General features: G+C 40.1%; 1 protein-coding gene across 1 annotated transcript; it reads left to right on the forward strand.

The window, feature by feature from the left end:
- Window positions 1–3,848: 3,848 nt before the first annotated feature.
- Window positions 3,849–20,095, forward strand: slco2a1 (solute carrier organic anion transporter family, member 2A1). Its single transcript, XM_070908686.1, has 14 exons — window positions 3,849–3,934; window positions 9,690–9,827; window positions 10,863–11,025; window positions 11,580–11,792; window positions 12,713–12,811; window positions 12,928–13,112; window positions 13,940–13,973; window positions 14,154–14,318; window positions 14,780–14,984; window positions 16,086–16,233; window positions 17,749–17,912; window positions 18,418–18,482; window positions 19,315–19,435; window positions 19,531–20,095. Exons 1-14 carry the CDS (start codon window positions 3,872–3,874, stop codon window positions 19,649–19,651), a joined length of 1,884 nt encoding a protein of 627 aa, XP_070764787.1. The 5' UTR covers window positions 3,849–3,871; the 3' UTR covers window positions 19,652–20,095.
- Window positions 20,096–21,153: the final 1,058 nt, after the last annotated feature.

The following is a 21,153-nucleotide window of genomic DNA, read 5'->3' on the forward strand; positions in this document are numbered from 1 at the left end:
TTTTGTACAGTTCTTTTGGAGTTTTTATATAGTTGAATTACCTTTTTACAGCATAGCAAAGTAAAAGGATTCTTTGTTGACTATTGTTTCATATGCTTTGAAAGCGTCTAGAAAGGCAATTATGGCGCTCTTCCCTTGCCAAGAGGACGGAAACGGATGGAAAGATGTCCTCATCTGTTCAGCACATCAACATTTACGGACATTTGTGTGCCATCAGACCAATTTTTTAAAAGAGCAATTTAAGCCTCTGACAACGTGGTTCTAAAGACAGTATTTTCTACAGTTTTTTAACTTAGTGGAACAGTGTAAATTGTAGATGTGTTGTGGATGTGAGTAACCCTACAGCAGAATGATTTAGGTACCAAAGTAGACTTAAGGGCTTCATTTGTATATGTAACCACACTCTCAAACATGCTGCTTCACACTGCCACGGTAAGCTCAAGCTTGGTACGAGAGGCCTCTTGGAAACCAGATTTGTTCGCTTGTTGAGACGATTTTTGAGACCCTTTACGACTGGTACACTGTTTCCTCTGGATGACACTAGAAGCGGGGCCACAGATGAGTTTTCTTTTTCTCGTGGATCAGACGTATGGACGCCACAGCTTGTACAAGCAAAGCTCCATATGTGATCTTGACTTTTAAACAACATCCGGAGTGAATTTTGGAAACTTTTATTATTTGAATGCCACCACCTTCTTCCTCTTTTGTACATTTTACTTCCACTATCACAACCTACAAACTGAATTATCATTATGTTTCTACTTTATAAGCTTGATTGTTCTGCGTCAGAACACAGCCCTTCACAGGATTTTTTTTTTTTTTGACAGATTTTTGTGAGTAACTACCAGCACTAATAATCACTGTGAACACACAAAACTGCCTTCCAGCTGGGTCTAATCTTATTCTCACACCTTTATCATCTTTGTGATGTGTCTTTATGGTCACTGCATGTTGAATTAAGGTTGTAAACTGCTTCCCGAATTCATATCCACAAATTAAATGGGATCTTTTAAATATAAAATGTCTGCTTAGTTTATTTTTTTCAAAGCAAAAGCATGCAGCGTGTCTGTGTCGCTTATAACAACGGCTCTTCTCATCGTTTTAGGGAGAACACCTGATACCACGTTGATTGTTTTTGTACCACAAAAGCCACAGTTTAAGCCAAGTGTTTTGGTACAACAATGTTTTTCTGTTTAGCCTGCAAAGCTTTGTACCACAGTGATGCCTCTGCTGTTCAACCATGCCAACCGTCCGCTTGTTAATAGAAAAAAAGTTAACGCATTCATACGCAGGTATCTGTATTACCAAATACGCGTCTTTGTGTATGTAACATAAGAACACTGTTATGGGTTCTTAATTTTCTTAGTTTCCTTGTTTTATTCAAGTTGCTTTTGTTTTGCCTCTTTAGCTTTAGGCTTAGGTTGGTTCTTCATGATGTTGTAATGGAAAGTTATGTAAAATCTAATTTGTGCGGAATCCTTAAACCCCTTGCATTACAAGTCCTCATCCTTACATGCAATCAGTTATATTTGTGAAAGGCTTAGTATTGGAGGGAAAAATCCACCTTAAAAACACTTAAACAAACAAAAAAAAGCTTTTTTTTGTTTAAATTAACACTAAAATTGTTCGAGGACAACATTTTTTTTTACTTTGTGTGGGCGTGTCAACCTGGTCAGTTAATATTATTATTATTTGTTCACTCAGATATTATTTAACTTTAATGTCTTATGGTGTCGCACTGACAAATGTTGACAATCTCACTCGCATTCATGCTTCAGTGTTGTGTTTTTGTTGTTTCTGGTGGTGAAGTGTTGTTATTTCTTTGAATAACCAGCTAAACGTCAGTGATGTGAAGTCACGTTGAGATATTTCCACGACATCCTCGTCACAGTCAAAGAGCCTGTGTCAGTTCTGCACAATTGTTCAACAATTTCCTAACCACCAGCAGTCATAATAGACCGTAATGCAATGCAGCCGCAAGGCATGTTGAGTAAGTGGACATGCTCATTACCAGGCTGTCGCAATACTGTAGCCTTTACCGAGTTATCTGGACAAGTTTGCAAAGTAAAACCCAGAACTTCACCAGGTCTGGGGGGGTGTCTGAGTTTTACTCAGCACACTCATCCAGATGACTGTAAACCTGCTACTTAAAACTGGCCCCTGTTCATACTTGTAGCCACTTATAAAACAAGATGGATTTTGTCCTTTAGAGTTTGAAGCCTGTATTCAATTCAGTATGACTCACCTTTACTGACGTAGTTACTGTCAAGGTTAAGTACATTTTGATCTAGTGATACTATTGTTTGTATTTACAAGTGATATAACTGAAAGGGACGCCTCGTTCTCACCTTTAATTGGTTGAATCATAATGTCATTGTTTTGTACCTGAACACACACACTTGGAATGTAAATATTGTCCTACCAAAAATCAACTCTCATGTCTTGGTTGCTTGGAAACACATTTATTTGACCGATGAGCTGGTCATGACTTATATTTAGGGGTTATTAATTGACAGGCAACACTTTCTGAGAAATCTGAGAATTTTGCCCCAGTGTCTTTTAGATTTTCTGTATATCAAGGTGATTTCTGACTATGACTTGTAACACCTCCATGACAGTCGTCTGCTTCAAGTACAATAAGCATGTGTTGATATTGTTCAGACATACCGAAGGCTACAAACAGGCCGATAACCGAGAGAGCACGTCGAAAACATGCAGAGTCTTTTTGAGGGAACTGAGAGGAAATACTGTCTCAACCAGACCAAAACAATACAAACTCTTATCTTGTCATATGTGACATCAAGAAGCACGAGAGTCTGTGAATTATAAAAGTTCTGTAAACCTGAATGCCACTTATTGATAACAATACATCCTGACTTCACTCGAGGCGGACCAGACATTGAAGAGGGGGTTAGAGTGATAAGTAATGGTGACTCTTTGACTTTTTGTAGTGTTAGGATGTCATACTTGTAATCAGGGCCGTAGCTGCCATTTTTATCTTTTTCTGGGGGTATTGGCAACCTGGGGGCAGTTTGGTCCGGGGCACATTCTACAAATAAAAAACCCTCATGGTAGGTATATATATATATATATATATATATATCATATTTTTATATTTGATTGTTTTTTTTTGCCATTTCTGCTGGAGAGGGACGACACGCAGCAAAGGGGCCCGAGCCGCAGCTGCGAAGACCCTCCAAGACCCAACACATGGCACGCGCTCCAGCAGGTGAGCCACAAGGACGCAAATATGTTTAGTTGTTGACTAAAACGTTGAGCACCTGTAGGCCGACAAAGAGGAATACATGAAAATGAGTGAGAGCTCTACCGGAATAGTTAAACATGTATTATTGTAGTTACACTGACTCTCCTCAGCTCGAAGGAGTTCATTCATTAGCGGCCGTTTCTCCCTCAGTCGGACCACTACTCATTATGTCCAGGCGGAACCAGCCCACAGAGCCGCATACCGCAATTAATGAAGCATTAAGCCCGCAGGAGAACAAAGCGGGGCTTCACTGAGAGGACGGCGACACACTTAGTATAAAACGACCTTTACGTGTCGTATTGCGCTGTCGTTTGTAAAGTGGTTATAGACGCGTTAGGTCACACTCGCGCAGGTGAGTGTTGCACAGGCTCGCGCGTGACTCAGCCAATCAGCGCGGGACTGTCTGTTCCCGATTCACAACTTTCAAAACATTTGCGCGTGGGGCCGTGGGCCAATTACATCACCGCCGGTCATAAAAAAGCACTCCGGCTCACCGGAGGTGGGAGGTGGGGGGGCGACAGAGACAACCTCTTGACACAAACCTCGAGAGGCAGCTTTCTACCGCCCGGAGCCGGTGAAGCGCGCGAGGACACACGAGCCGAACTAATGGACATACATTCAAAGACCAAAGACATGAAACAACCAAGGACGCTGTTCCGCAGCATAAAGGTAGGCATCAGCTACAGCGGTCACACGCCGGAGAGGAGGCCATGAAATGTCTTGTTTTAACCTGCAGCACTTGTTCCCTCACTGTTTATATAACCATCCGAGCTGGATGTATTTTTAGAAGATTGTGTAACGTTACACAGATAATAATACTGGAGTAATAAAAAGTGATTTCATAGTGTTTTTTTTTCTTCTGAGCACAGTGTCTCCTGTGTGGTGTTGCCTAAGAGTTAACTTCACCTTAGGTAAACAAGTGGCTCATACCTCAAAAAGTTCAGATTTCAGTCAGATTAATTTTAGTTGGCATTAACGCAAAAAACTTGAGTTGCTTAGAAGAAAAGAAAGGAGAGTTTTTCCTCGATTGTTTAAATGTCATTTTATTTTATGATCGCTTTAAGTGACGAAGAGCAATGTTTTGTCTTTATACTGCTGTTACCTCAAACCGTTCAGAGCAATACAACTGTTTAATCATTTTACTACTCGGTGGTTCAAGCTGTTTCACAGACTCATCTTTATGCCAAATTAAAAATTTAATTTATGAAACATGAGAAAACTGAAAACGGTTATTTTCGTTATTGATTAATCTGCTGATTATTTTCATGATTTGGTCTGTAAAACATCCGAAATCAGCAATATTTCAGAGCTCAAGGTGAAAATTGTCTGACTAGTGTCCCCAAAAAAACCCAAATATTCAAGTTGCAGTCATGTGAGCCAAAGAAAAACAGCCAGTTCTCACATTTGAGAGCCTTTAACCAGAGAACATTTGGCATTTTTGCTTGAAAAAAATGACTTAACCAATTATCAAAACACTTTCTTATTAATTGTCTGTTAATCAATTGCTGCATCTCTGGAAATTTCATTCAGCTTCAGATGGGTTTTGATAGAGAAAGAGGTTGACAGCTTTGTTTTTCCTATCATTAAATAAATCAGTGAGTCAGTTTTGACGAATGTTTTTATGTGTTTGATGGCTGTAACAGTTCAACATATTGGTATATGTTCTGCCCTTCTGGCTCCAATACCGAAAGTCTCACTGATTAGTGAGAGAAATGTAACCCCACTGAGTGCCAAAAGCAGTAGTCATTCTTCACCGTATGGCAATAATAGGAGAGAAACAGTTTGTTCCAGGGCTGTGAGTAATAATGAGGCAAAACTCCATGTTGCTTGCAGCACAACTCAGCGAGAAATGACTTGTCTTCTTCATTGGTGTTGTGTTTTGCATGAATGACGCGTGACTAATACACCTATATTCTGCTTGGAGTTTGGAGGGGACACTGAAAGAAGGAGACACTTGAGCAACTTCTGCATTTCCAGAAGGTGGAGGTTTATTTGAAAAATCTTCAGAGTGTTTACCTCAGGCATTCTCACTCAGACTGTGGTAGGTCCAGTTACTGCAAAATCCTCTCCTGTTTATCTTTTGAAGTCTTCACTTTAAAGCCCCTCCTCTGTTGAAACCAAGATGTACAGATACAGATGGGGTGGAGGACGGTGACACAGTATGGCTCATCCTGCCGGCCGAGAGTGAACTTTAACCCATCCTGCGCAGTAGGAGTGTAGCTGAAGTTCAAACCACATGACGGTGTATTTAGATAATGGGAGTAGTTCAGAATAAAAGCAGGCTCAGCAGCAGGTAATGTGTCAGTGACATATTTCTGCAAGTCATTCCAGCAGTGAGAGGTGGAAGCAGAGGAGTATCTTTTAAATTGCGTTTGCCACAAACTGTAATGCCAGAGCTCATTATTACCGTTGGCCTCCTGTCCAGCAATTGCAACAGAGTATAAAAATTGGCCGAGTTGCTTTTCACATGAAACCAAATCACTTCGCGCTCAGCAGAACCAGCCGCTCAACAATGACTTCACGGGGAGCGATCATCACCCAATCATTCGTCTTTCCCTGACACTAGTACATCCCGTACATGCGCTCTGCTCTGTCTGTTTGCTGAGTTTCATTCTGTTTGTTTTTTTCCCCACAACTTTGAACTTATCTACTGTGAGCTACACCTAGTCTGCACCCGCTTCACACCATCAGATTCTCTTTAAAGATATCTCTGCCAAGTTTCTGGTGTTCACATCCTCCAAAATGGGACGAGAAACGCTCGAAAGCTCTCGGCTGCCGTTCGCTTCTCTCCACACGTCAGAGCACCTGAGCACATACGCGTAATAATACACTTATTGACTTTCTTGCTGGGAGTTATGTAAGAAGATTGATTGGCTTTCGTATTTGTCTGTTCACCATGAGGCTACCGCCAGCACATGGTTAGCTTAGCACAAAGAAGACTGGAAACAGCGGGAGGCAGCTCTGTCCGAAGATAAAATCAAAATCTACCAGCACCTCCAAATCTCTCTAACGAACGTGTTACTTCCTTGTTTGTTCAATCCGTACTAAAAAAAAACATGTGTAAAGACAACAGGTCGTCTGCTCTCAACCAAGATATAGTCCAGCATGTAAACCCGTCGGTAAAAGTGGAACCTGTCATTTCTACACTTCTGGCTTTTGTACTGTTGATATATAAAATGTTAATTAGCGAGCTTTAGAGGTGCTTGTAGGCTGGATTTCCTACCATCAGACATAGCCGAGCTAGCTGTTTCCAGCCTTTAGGCTAAGCTAACCGTCTACCGTCCAATTTCCCCAGATATTTAGCTATTGCTTTAAATCAGAGAAAATGCTCCTTTGATCACGATGCTATTGTGCAGCTAAACTTTTTTTATGTCTGTTTCACAATGAAGGGGACGTGATTCTGTGGCTTTAGTTTCTTTTAAGTATCCTGGGATCGTTTTTTGAATAAGTAGGTCATAGCTGCAACACGTGTCCCTGAAATAAAAGCATTTGAAAATCAAGTGTGAACTTCCCTCAATTCTTCCCCTCGCAGTGGGGTCGAAGGCTTGGACAATAACGTCCCGACAGACGGAGCAGAGAGTGCGCAAAGAGGATAAACACACATAATCCACAGAGAGTCCAACTCTGCACAACCACTTTCCTGCTGGCGAACATCAAATAGGCTTAAATCACTTGTGTTATCAGTATAGATGAATCATAAATCCTGCGTCTACACAGTGTGACATAGTGTTGACATACTGCACCGTTCAGCACTAATTGTATTGCTGCTGCCCCCTTTTTTCCTCAGTTTATAACTCTCCATGGATATCTTGTCCAAGCTTCAACATTATGCAACATTCCTTCATCAAGAAAAACTGAGCTGCTGTAATTTATCATTCATATTGATGGGGCGTAAGGTGATTTTGTGTTATCAAATTTATTATGTGTTTCCAGTGTTAAAGCCAAATAGCCAGAAAGCCAGAGACTTGTCTCTGAAGGGTGATATTTGTATCAGGTGTTTTCTGCAATAAAAATCTAAATCCGACTTCGTTAAAGGCTAAAGTGGATTTTAAGCTGACCTGGTTAAAGAAACAGTTGTGAACTTTTTGTTTGAATCTAAATCACAAACAAAAGAAGCTTTTTGCCCGCCAACAAATAAATCCTGTCGAATCATTTAGATAATCGAAGCCCATATGATACAAAATGAGGATGAAATATTAGCAACAGTGTAAAAGCATCCATTGTGTGTGCTAACAAACCATAAAGCCAAGCTTTAATAGGAGCATTAACTGTTCTGAGTCGAACGCAGAGTTTATTCTCCCTCAGCCGACTTGGCAGCCGGTAAACAAACTGAAAGCTTGGATTTATTACTGTTTTCATAGCAAAGTCACTCCTAATCTCAACACATATCTTGAGTGTCATTTGTTCAATCATGGCCCCCCCTGTGTGAATAAACCCATGTACAGGGAGGCTCACGAGTGTCTGTGAACGCCTCCTGACACGCAGGCAGGCGAGTGGCTCTAACAGATCACCGGGAGCACGTCCAGTGGGCGACTCTGAACTTTCCACACACCTGATGCAAAGTAACTGGCTGACAATCATCCAGTCAAAGTCTCATCATTGAATCCCACAATTCATTACTCTTTTGGAGCCATCCTGTTTAGTCTCTAGGAAAACCAGATGAATTACTGCTTTGCTATAAGACACCATTTTTTGTCATATTGCTGTAACTTCTGCAAGCTTATGAAACCGGAGGTGGAACGTAACTAAGTACATTTACTCAAGTACTCACTTTAAGTACCACTTGGTACCTCACTTAAAGCGTCTGTAATCAGTATTTTTATATTAACAATCGATCAAATGATGGTGTAATGTGAAAGGGCGCAGTTGTATTGATATTCCCGCAGATGATTATCACTCGACTCTGCAGTTCTGCTCAGCGCTATGGAGCATTTTAGCGTCTTTCAGCTCAATGTTTTTGGTTTTATGGTCTGCAGCTTTACTGTTAAGGTTCAATTCGCACCAAATGGCGGACAAAGTTAGCAACTAGCTGGTTAGGTGCCAGAATTTCTTGGGTGGGAGAAATCCAAGACATATGCCTCCATGTGCCGGGTGTCGTTTTTACACTTATTCTTACCTTTGGACAGAGCCAGCCTAACCGTTTGCCCATGTTTCCATTTGTTGTGCTAAGCTAAGCTAAGCGTCTCCTGGCTGCAGCCTCATGTTTAGCGCACACATGAGAGCAGTATTAATCTTCTCATCTAACTCTCTGAAAGAAAGAAAATAAGCCTTTCCCAAAACGTTGATTTATATGTCATGAAGTTTTTGAAGCTAATAAAAACAAATTTTGAATTTACTATTCTAACTCATTTTAAGACATAAAATGACTTTCAGTTTGGTGAAGGCTACATAACGGCTTGTCCAGGAGTCGAAACTCAAACTTTAGAACTTGGACTTGACTTGGGATTTGACTCTGGACTTCATAGCCAAGACTTACTTGTGACTTGAAAAAAAAAACAATGACTCTTTCCCATCTCAGACATCTCCGTAGTTGTACTTTGCAATTTAAGATTTGACATACAAAACGTATGATGAGATTATGATACTTAAAAGTGTTAAAATGACCTCCATCCCAACCAGCTACAACATTAAAATACGTCTTACTTATAAATAAATCAGTAATAATGATCCAACAGAATGTCTAGAATATGTAGATTTTAGTCCTTCGAATGTGGTTTCGTGTCTTTTCAAATGGATGAATGTGTTGGTACTTGCAAGTTGTGCCACATGTTTGCGAAGCAGCTGTTTGGTTTTTCCACTTTCCACACTGCATTTCACTGCACAGACAACGTTTCATCTCTGATGTTTAAGTGTGCTCTTTGTTGAGATGTGAGACGTCTCAGCGTGTTGCCGGGGCTTAAAAACACAGGAAAGTTGTGTCATTGTCATCCCATACGTGGCTCCTCTGAATCGGCCTCTGTTCCTTGGAACACTTTAGGCCTCTCAGGGAGGGGGGGTGGATTTTACTGTCTGTTCTGTCTCTATGTGAGTGCTGCCAAACGTCTCTTGCGGCTGAAAATGGCACAAACGACACAGTTGACATTTATGACTGTAACCTATTTTAGCTCTGGATAAATCTCTATTACAAGCTTTTGTCAGAGCGTACTGCACATTTGCGAAACGTATTAATAATTGAAATGGATAGCAGTTATTAGCAAGCATTTTCCGTGGTTCACAAATTGTTTTCATATGTTTCTATGTAATGTACCTAATTTAGTGTATGTTTGGCAACAAGGTGCTGCAGTGAGGCAGACCATGGGGCAAATCATTTCCAAATATTCTTTCAGATTTTCCATTTCTGTCCTGCCCATCTGTATCATTTCATGTTTCTGTTTTCGACTACATAATTCCAACTCAAGCCTCCTGTACTGTCCGTCTGTCCTAGCTGTTTGTCCTGTGCCACGGCCTCCTGCAGTTCTCTCAGCTGCTGTACAGCGCCTACTTCAAGAGCACCATCACCACAATCGAGAGACGCTATGGCCTCAGCAGCTACTCCTCAGGAACCATTTCCTCTCTCAACGAGGTAGGAGCCAACAATAACATACCCTCACACAGTTTCAGATCATGATAGCTTTATTACAAGGATACCGATGACAAAGGAGGAACTGGAGAACAAGCAACATATCAAAATCACACTTCCTGACAACTCAAGCCAGACTCAAGTATTTTGGAACGCTTTCATTACAGATAGGAGGGGGTCAAGAATAATGAAAGAATGTACTGTACGTGCTCGTCGTGGAGGGGGCTGGAATTTTTTATGCTCAAGTGGGATTTAAATACATCACACAGTTGAATGTTTTCCAGTTGTTTTTCAGGTTTCAATTGTGCATGACCACGGGTCACTAGTCACTAATTAAATCACTGTGTTGACATTTGGTACCTTTAGGCTTTTTAAATTCTTTTGCAGCTCAGATCCTCTCAGGATTTGGCTGCACTTGCAGTTATACTGTGATTTACGAGAGCTGATCTGACTGTATGATACTTTTATGGAAACACAAACCAAACAACTCCTTCAAATGTCAGTCTCGCATCTCCTCTTAGTGTGGTTATTTAAAGCTGCTATGACAGATATTTTTATGTTATCAATGGATCAAATGACGATGTGAAATGGTAAAGGGGTTTTTCTTAGCAATGAACCCGCAGGTAATTCTCACCCGACTCTGCAGTCACCTGTTTTAGCATCTTTCAGCTCATTATTCAGGTTTAATGTAACTTTACTTTTTGATTTGCTCTCATCAGCCTTGTTTCCAGATTCAGCGGGAGAATCGGGACATACAATATGTGTTTAACAGCTTGTTTCCACTGCCTCCAAGTTGTAAAAAGATCGGACAATGCAGCTTTAAATTACTACATTTCTCTACATTACCCAAACATTAATTCTGAGCTGTGCCTGGGTTGTGTGCATTGGATTACAGTGCAACCCTGACCACTTCCGTATTTGGTTTTGAGAGTCCGTTACTAATTGTGAGACCAGCAACTTAATGCAAGTGTGAAAGGATTGGTTTGAAATGTGTAACTATCGTAAAGAGAGAAAACGTGTCTTTGTCTGACTCTTCAGGTGAGTAACAGCGTGCTGATAGTGTTTGTGAGCTACTTTGGAAATCGGGTTCACCGTCCTCGCCTCATTGGGATTGGTGGACTACTGATGGCTGTCAGCGCCGTGATCCTGACCTTACCTCACTTTGTGTCCCAGCCCTACGAATACGACTCGGTTTTACACAGTAAGACAAAGACCTAAATATACGGCCGCACTGCTTCTCTGTCTCCACTGACACCGCTGTGACAGCTAATGTGACTCAGTCCAGACTAGGGGACATGTGAATGTACAAATATGTCAATGCAATTTATGAGACTTCACTTAAGGGTTCGTCTGGAGCGCTGCGGCATCTTCTCAGCAAAGGCTCCATAGCACTCAGCAGGAGTCAGACAAGTATCTGCTGTTTGGCTTTCTGTACTCTGCAGCAAATGGTGTATTAAGAAAGTATTGCCGGTGCTCTCCAGCTGAACTTTTGCATAATTCAGAAGGAAATTCCATGTACTCGCCTAAAGCTAAGGAGATTAAAGTTACCTCCAGGGCATTTAATTTGTAATAACAATCTCCCTCTTCCTTCTTTAATTTTACCCCCAGAAAAAGTAGCTTCGAGTCAGTTAAAGGCCAGAGAAGCTTCAGGATATTAAAGAAGTTGGACAGCTGTGTCCACTTGCTTTTCATTAACTATAGCTGTCTTTTTTTTTTTCCCTCTCCATCCGTGTGCGACCACCTGATGTGATCCAGATCGCCACGACATTTGCAACCCGCAGGGGAACACGAGCAACCCGGAGTCCTGCGGCCGCGACGAGACCAGGCGTCTGACCGACACCAACAACCTGTGGCTGCTCATGGCCAGCGCTCAGCTGCTCTTCGGCGTGGGCTCGGTGCCCATCCAACCGTTTGGGATTTCCTACATAGATGATTTTGCTGGGCCTGGCAACTCCCCTCTTTACATAGGTGAGTGGCCTGTGGTTCAGAGGTAGATTGATTTGTTTGGGTAAAGAGAACACAATCCGAGGGTCATGATGTTATCCTGGGTGATTCTTCAGGCTTGCATGTTGATTTCAGATATTGAATTTCAAAGGTTTCACATCCCAGATAGCAAAACTATTATGTAGTAAAGTGCTCTCTTATTGGTCAAAATAATAGGCATCCTCAATGCAGTCTAAATATATAATATTGATATCCCATTTTTAAATGGGGTTTTCTAGATCAGGTGGATTTCAGATAGAAGAACTAGTGTTTCATTTATTTAGTTTAGTCTTTCTTTGTGTCAATACACAAAATCAATTAATTAACTTGTGAAGGGAGTTATATAAGATACTTTGGCACAGAAAACGATTCAGAACACTGTCACTGTCACCACTGTGACAAGTTATAAAAGGACATAAACCGGTGGCATCAGATCACTAAAATGTTCAGCAACTGGCAGCTAGAAACCTGTATTTATGCTACATATTAAAATGATGGCCTTCATTGTTTTCATCTCTGAAGTAAGACGTGACATTTGTATCATTCGTAATGCGTTCCTTAAAATCATTGAGCAGCTTTTCATGATTTTTTTCTGCCCCTTAATCCACAGTCACAGAGCAGTGAGGAGACAATGTAAAGAGACTGAAGTTGATTGGTTCTGCTGTGAACACTTTGAGCAGCACTGATTGGTGCTTTGTAGGTTGAACCTTGTAGAACCAAGTTAGAGATTGATTTTGGAGAAACAACCATCCTAATTTTAGGAAGTCAAAGAATAATGCCATGTGAATAACCAAAAAAATAAACACAAAGAACCGTTTTATAAGGTCACGATTTGACAAGAAAATTACAAAACCGCTCAACAGTACTTCAGAAACTCTGCCTCACAGCCACTTTGTCATTCACAGCCATCCTGTTTGCAGTATCTGTATTCGGGCCTGCCATTGGCTACCTGCTGGGCTCAGTCATGCTGCGGATCTATGTGGACGTGGACAGGACTGGTTTAGGTAATGATTAGGTCTTTACAGGCATCCCAAAGTTGTTTTATAGACAGGTTAAAGCAGGAAATATGGTTCACTATTGTGGCTGGTGACTAAGGGCTCACTACTGTTTCCTGCAGGAGCCGAACTAGAGCTGCGACACGGTGATCCCCGCTGGGTCGGGGCCTGGTGGATGGGCCTGCTCATCGCCACTGGCTGCCTGGTTCTCACCTCCATCCCCTACTTCTTCTTCCCTCGTAGAATGCCTTCAGAAGATGATGTAAGTCACACCCTCACTCACAGAGATCTACTAGAACAAAACAGCCCTGTTTTATGACAAAACATTCATTGAATATATCTTGTGGACTATGTAAAACTACAGTATATCTCTCTATATGTTTTACTGACACCTACTGGCTTTATGTCAGCATTGCATTTACTTTTCCTCCTTGGCTTTTCACCATCTTGAGCGTACAAAACAAAGTTTCTCAATGTTAACATATAGTCCACAAAATAACTGACACATCATGTTACTGAACACATTCAATTCCCAAGACGTGATTTGTACTTTTCTGTATCCGACCTCTTAAACAATCTGCAGAAAACATTAGTCAGAGATAAGATAAAGCCAGATTGTATCCCACACATGTCTTATGAAACCACATTTTGGCTCTTCCAGCTTTGTCCAGGACTTGACCTGATAAAAATATGTAAATGATAAGGAGGTAAATGTCTCCATTTTGGACCAATTGGATATAAATCTCCCTGGGAATTTGTCATTTTGATAATAAAAGACATCTTTACTTTAAAAAAGTTGTAATAACTCTTGCTTAAATTCATCATTTCCAACAAGAAAGAAATCATGTGAAAATAAACATAAAGCCTACTATGAAACAGTTAGTATGAGATCATTAGCATTAAGGCACCAACACTATGCTTGGTTTGGGGTATGAAAAAAGTAATGTTTTACCTGATGAATCAAGTCTTTCTAGTGAGAACAGGGCTGATGTGATCCTCCAGTTTCACACTGTCCTGTATGTTTGAATTGGTACAACTGTTTCATATATGCCTTCACACATACTCCTATAACAGTTTATTCTGCATATGATTTTCCAGGTGATTGGAAGTGAAACTGACATGAATGATGACTTCAAGAAGCCAGATATCTCTTTAATTGACTTCCTGAAAAGTAAGTTAGTTTTGTTCAAACTGCAAAGGTTCCCCCTGTTAGATTCATAAACTGACTCAACATAGTTTTATATTGTTAACATTTTCTGCAACAGATAGATAAGAGAGAGAGTTTTTGCTGAAGTAATGTCCAGTATCGGTGTAATAATCAGTGTGTCTGTATGTGCTTGTGTCTGATCAGTGTTTCCCAGAATGTTTGTCCACCTCCTGTTGAGCCCTCTCTTCCTGATGCTGATCCTGGCCCAGTGCTGCTTCTCGTCAGTGATTGCAGGTTTCTCGACGTTCCTGAACAAGTTTCTGGAGCGACAGTACGGCGCCTCGCTCGCCTACAGCAGCCTGATAGTAGGTAGGTACTGTAGGAGTGCAAATATAATAGATTACTATAATAGATTACTATAGCTCTTTCAGTCAACTGATTGCAATCAATGTCAGCTGTTCCATTATTCAAGTCATACTATACAGCAAGGTATATATGAACTCTCTGGAAGTGAAATGAAACAGTTTTATTTAAATAATTGTATGGACACTCTGGAGTGTGTCAGCACACTTGGAGTCGTGGCTGCTTTCCAAAGAGGGAATCAGGCTTGTTCTGTCATTTTTCCTTATGTTATTTGGGTTTGTGCTTTAAGCAAGTTAGGCTCTTTGCTAACATTGCATTTATTTTCAGACTACACCTGTCATTTGTGTCACGGTGTCAGCAAACAAGCAAAATGGCACATGATGTGTGGGAAACCCCTTTGGACATCTTAAGTAGACAATAAATGCCAATCTCTACTTAAAGATTATAAAACAATTCATGGTTCCCAGGTGCTGTGAATCTTCCAGCAGTAGCGGTGGGGATGCTGATTGGTGGGGTCATCATGAAGAGGGCAGGTCTCTCTCTGAAGGCCATCCCACGTTTCTCCGTGCTCATGCTGACCATCTCCACCCTCCTCTGTATCCCTCTCTTCTTCATGGGCTGCCCCACACGCAAAGTCTCGGAGGTCAATCATTACCAAATCGGACAGTATGGGTGAGTGACAGGAGTCTTGTCATGATGCTTTCTCAAAGGAGCAGTTTCCTATTCCTATGTGTGTCAGAGTCACACACATCCAGCCTAGCTCATGTGAAATACTTGCTCAGATACAATTAAATCAAGAAACACATTATGGCCCCCAAGTCCCAAAATGTCATATTAGTTCATTGATGTTTTGAAAGTCAGTGCAATATTTGGGCATTTTATTGGGCACCATAACGAAATTAGTGAGTATATCAACACTTTTGGACCAATTCCTACAAATTTCAAACAGTTTCACAATCATATTGAACTTCTGAAAAAGTGAGTTTTCATACTGATATTTTGGAGCGTACAGTACTGTATACAGGGCATACACATATACAGGGAGTAGACAGGACCCTTGCTACAGTATAATCGCATTCCTTTGTTAGTTTTTGCCTTCATGAATATATAACTTATAGGTTAGATTGGCAAAGAATTGGGCTAACGTAGGCCAATCTTACCATTCAACATTCTTCCAACTGCATGCCCAACCATAAAAAGACATCCATGCTTGTGTCAGTATTTTGGAACCTGCATTGTTTACATCCATGTTCGCTAGCTCGTAGTCTTCTTCTTCCCTGCCTATTGTTGGTACTTTTCTACGCTTCTTGGCCCGTTACTGATCAGTGGAATGGCCTGAAACTGGTGACTGGAAAGCGTATTGCGTTGTCACACTTTCACAAACCGAGGAGCCCACTCATAAAAACAGTGCTCTATAGCACTCCTAGTGGTGAAGAACTCCACAGGGTACCTTTAAGGGTCTGACAACAGCCTAAACAAAATGGTAATAGCTAATTTTTTCACTGTGTAGCGTTTACGCTAGCATGGTAACTAACTTTATTTGCTTTCAGTTTTCTTTATAATTTAACATGTATTTGTATATTACATATAAAACACATTGGAAACATAATATTAGAACCTTTGTGACTTTATCACAACAACAACTTGCAGACACAAAGTACTGGGATGTAGTTAAGTCAAAAGCAAATACATGCTAATGAAACGCAGACTGCTCAAACATTAGCTCTGAACTTGTTTTGTTTGACTCTCTGTCTCTCTGTCTGCCCTCCACAGGTCTCTATCCATGTGCTACTCCAACTGCTCCTGTCCTGCCAGTGCCTTCAACCCCGTGTGCGGCTCTGATGGTGTCGAGTATTTTTCTCCTTGTCATGCGGGCTGCACCAACTTCACCAAAGACCCCAACAACACCCACAGGGTTCAGGTCAGTGCCTCCTCCTCTAAGCACCTGTTCATGGTTTCCTCCCACAGTATAAATGCCTGCAGGTTTGGCTGTTGTATACAACGATATATTTAACATCAGCATACAATGATACTACATGTGCATGAAATGTTTAGAATATTTGCACAACTCTAGAATAAGGTTGTACAATAAAGCATCAACAGTAATCAGTGAAATTACCTGATGCAGAGTAATCATGTAAGATGGGAATGAAGTGTATTGAAAAGAAAATTGATATATATATGAGATCCAAGATGAGTTCATTTGTTTTTACAGCAGGGAAACATTTTTCAAACTTGTACAATTTTCTTTTGTAATCTTCTAATCTTCTATAATTTTCCCAGTGTGGGAAAAAGGAATAAGCATTAGGTTCTTGTCCTTGCACCGGATCTGTAATTAACCATTTAACTCTGTACTCAGGGGCAGAACACGGCAGGGAATGCGTACCGCAAATGAAATGCCATTAAGGTGCATTTTTTTTCCAGTGTTAAGTAGATACTTGGAACAGGAAATGACTTTGTCCCTGGGTCCCTCCTTAGATTTGAGACACAAATTATATCCCAGCATCTTGGTTCAGTGTCCCAGTATTTAGACTTTGTGATATATGTCTGCCATATGGTCCTTGAAATTATCAAACATTTCATACCAGAAGTGATATAAAGTCCCAGTCCCACAATATAATAGTAATGTGTCTCATCAGCCAGGATCTTCCAGTCTAGGAGCGGTCCGAGCAGACAGACTAACAGGACACGAGTGGCTCACAATCAATGTCCGATCAATGCTTATTAGTCACAGAGCATATAGGGGGTGTTTTAAGAGGGAGAAAAAGTCAGTATTTAAACGTCACAGCTTGTGAATAATCCTCCGGTGGGTGGATTGTGTGACTGCTAATAGAGTATTAGTCAGTTTGACTCAGTATGTAAGCCCACTGTGTAATACTGCAGCACAAACACAGACAGTGATGGCTACAGCTAGCTTAATAGATTTATCTCAATAAATCACAGAAGAATTATTTTCTCTTTCTGGGGACAAGTGGGCAGTTGAAAGTGGGATTCAGCCAGCTGCTAGACCAAGGTCTGAATACATTTTTACATAAACTATGTCTGTATTTTGATTTTTAGAAATCGGCTGAAAAGTACATGGTGTTGATTTGAACTTAAAAAATGAACAGTGAAGGAGTTGCTAAGCTGTCGGAACATATGCAGAAAAACAAATTAATTGTAGTTTACTTGTTTTGCCCCTTTTAAAACCAGGAGTAGGAATACTTTGACATTTTGGGAAATACGCTTATTTGAGAAGATCAATACCTCGGTCATGTGGTATCGATCTTCTCTTCGAACAGTAAGTAAGAGCATTTCCCGAAAAGTCTAACTGCAGTCCCCAGTGGGGAAAATAAGTATTGCAGCAGATGTAGTGCAACATAACAAAAGTAAAAAGTTGTTTTTCTTTGTACAGATACCGACATTAATATTTCCTTTGCTTTCTTTTTGGGTACAGCTATATACCAACTGCAGATGTATACCTGGGAGCCAGAGTCATGCCCGCCCAGCTCCCTGTCCAAACAACTGCCCTTATTTTCTTCTCCCTTTCATGCTTGTCATCTCTCTGGCATCACTGATCGCCTGCCTCACTCACAACCCCATGTACATGATGGTGCTCAGGTGAGAAAGGATGACAATATATTACAGCATATGAACCTTATATTTTAATCTAGTTACCTACAAATACTGAATTATGTGACATAGAATTTACTTATTATGGTCTGATTTTTTTTTTTACAAAACTTACATTAAATATGTCTTAATTTGACCACACGGCTGCTCCCAACCAGTGTGAACCTCTGTCATGTTTTAGGCTCTAATTTGTCTTTTATGACCATTTTCTTTCCAGTCTGCTCTTGTTTTTATCAACCTCTGAAAGGCTCTTCTCCATAAATAGTCAAACTCAAATGTTGATAAATGAGAGCACTAGGCTCTTAATATTAGTTCAGAAATTTTAATACAAATTTGCTTTACTAGGTTAATAAAGGTGCTCAAACGCTTGAAATATGAAAACTAATTGATCAATTTATCACTGCCACTGTTGTCCAGCATTGTGTTGTAGTTAATAGAACCAATAGAAAATAGTATTAAGTAAGTATTGACCATCTTTTCCTGTTCATTTCAGATCTGTTCCCTCTGAAGAGAAGTCATTTGCTATAGGAATTCAATTTTTACTCATTAGAGTATTAGGTAAGTGTGTAGTGTCATACTTATATGAATAACTAATTATTGTATTAATGATACACTTCCTTTTTTCAAAGTTTCCCCCAAATATCCTTCTTGCCCACTGTTATTATTTTGAAACTCAACAGCAGATGTATGGAGCTCCAGTGGAGCTCAAGTGTCCAATATTTAACATATAAAAAGACATCATGAAATAAATAATCCCATTAATAGATTGTGTAAAACCTATAAATAAACTAATAAATTGTATAGGAATTGTGTAGGAAATAAATAATTAAAACTACTCTAACAACTAATTATTATGACATTTTATTTAATCATTCTTGTGTTTATATTAACAGTTTTATTGGAGAATATTACATTAAAGGAAAAAGGACATAATAAAATAAAACGTGACATGAAATAATAGTTTCAATGGGAAATATGCTATAATGACATAAAAACAGACTTGAAAATGGTTCATTTGAAAGAAAAATGTCCATAATGAAATAAATCTGTTAATATGAAAATAAGAATTAGTCTTAAATTATTTCATAAATTATTGGTTCATTTATACACATATACATATACTTATTTATTCATTTCACATTTCACACTTAAGGGCTCCATACAGTTGAATTTCCTCCTAGCTCACTGGGATGTGGGGATACTATTGGGTGCTACAACAAAATCAGGGAGTGTAATTAAACATAACTTTCAGTACTATGAGTATTTGATTTAGACTTCTTCTTCTTTTAAGCAAATGTTGCATTGCCCTCTAGTGGCTGTAGTTCAACCATACGGGGACAGAAATGCGTTTACCCTGAACACTCTCTCTCACTCTCTTTCTCCCCCTCAGCCTGGCTGCCTGCCCCGGCTCTCTTCGGGATGGCCATTGATACGTCGTGTATCTGGTGGAAGCGTGTGTGCGGAAAGAAGTTCAGCTGTGGTTACTATGACAACAACATCTTCAGGAACCGGTCAGTAAACTTGTCACTGAGCGCACATGTCACATACACATTACGTCCACATCCCAGCTGACTGTCATTTACCTTCATTTGTCTGACCCCTGCAGGTACTTGGGCCTACAGGTGGGTTATAAGGTCATGGGCATCATCCTGCTGATGATGCTGGGGTGGAAGGTGCAGCGGACCCAGGAGTACAGTCTGGAGAAGAGGCCCGAAGGACTGCTGTGACCCTGCTGAGCGTCCCTGTCAATCCAAGCCTTAAAGTTTCTTAAAGCTTTGCTGTGGTGTTAAACATTTTGAAGAACAGTGTGCTGAGCGAAGCTGCGTCAGTGGGAGAAAGCCACTGCCAAGACAGGCCTACACTGACCTCAGTTTCTGTAGGCCCACTTCCCTACCTGGTGCTTCACTGGTTGGAGTTAAGATATACGTTTTCCACAGCTAAAACACCTCTCTTGTGTGGTACCTCACAACATTTTGAGACAGCGATGAGCGTCTGACTGATGAGATCAAGCAACAGATAAATATCATTGTGTATTACTTGTTCCTATAAGGTAGGGATCTGTTCGGGTTTCTATTTCCAATGGGAACATATTCTGTAACAATTAACTGTATTAGCTTAATATTTAAGTTTATTTTTTTATAGATGTTTGTCTCATATATAGAGACATCTGTGATAACTGCAATACTCAATTAATATATGATCACATATAACACTTGATTTAATTGCAATGCTAATTCATTTTCAGATATCAAGTACCTACACTGTTACTCATAAAGTGAATTAACCACACACATTACGCTATCTGCTGGTGTGGTTATATGGTTGGTATTACAGTGGAGTGCATACATGTGTAAGCATTACTGGCTAATAAAAAATATATATAGTAGTATTAATCAAGTCAGGGTTAAGTCATTTTTTTATTTCTGTTTTTATCTATGTCTCTGTGGATAACCAACCCACCTATTTTAATTAAATACAAATCTGCACCACAAAAGTACAATATCAGCTAAGGTGGGTCTTGCATTATATAATATTGTGGCCATATCTTCTAGTGGGGCCCTGTGTCAAAATCTAGTTTTAAGACCTTTATTATTGCAGTTTATATTGTGATCATGTGGTGCATATTCCTAAATGAAGTTGTGTTGTGATAAATTGACCGTAAACTAACTGACCCACAGAAAACCTGGGGACAAGTTAAGGACAAACGTAGCATTGGAATACTGGTTGGGTAAATAACAAAGCTGCCATGTTTACTTGGGGCCAACAGGTGCACAATGCATAGAGGACAGAAAGTGGGGTTTGGAGGATCATTAGTGACCCAATAGGCCATATATGTGTCTCTCCCCATTTGGAAAATATAACGCATTCCCCACAGTCATGAGACACACATTTCACAATACACAAAATAGCCAGCAATATAGATAGCTAGAGAGAGTACTTTATTTAATACTCTGTACATGATCCATGTAAGTCTACTATATACTTTATATTGTCCTGTATTGGTATAGCAAGGTGCTGTGTTGGAATTGCATAGTTAAGTATTGAAAATAACTATACAGTGAATCTATGTGTACACGCATGTACAGGTATGAAATACAGAGGTACATACCTGTATAATACATAATTGCATGTGGCATTCATCTAAACTAATAATTTAAATTAATAAATATCTGAACTGCTTTTGTATAGCACTTTTATGTGTATTAAAGATCCCTCCAGACATGTATTA

This window comes from Enoplosus armatus, chromosome 7 (assembly GCF_043641665.1).
Source record: "Enoplosus armatus isolate fEnoArm2 chromosome 7, fEnoArm2.hap1, whole genome shotgun sequence".
Classification (NCBI taxonomy): domain Eukaryota; kingdom Metazoa; phylum Chordata; class Actinopteri; order Centrarchiformes; family Enoplosidae; genus Enoplosus; species Enoplosus armatus.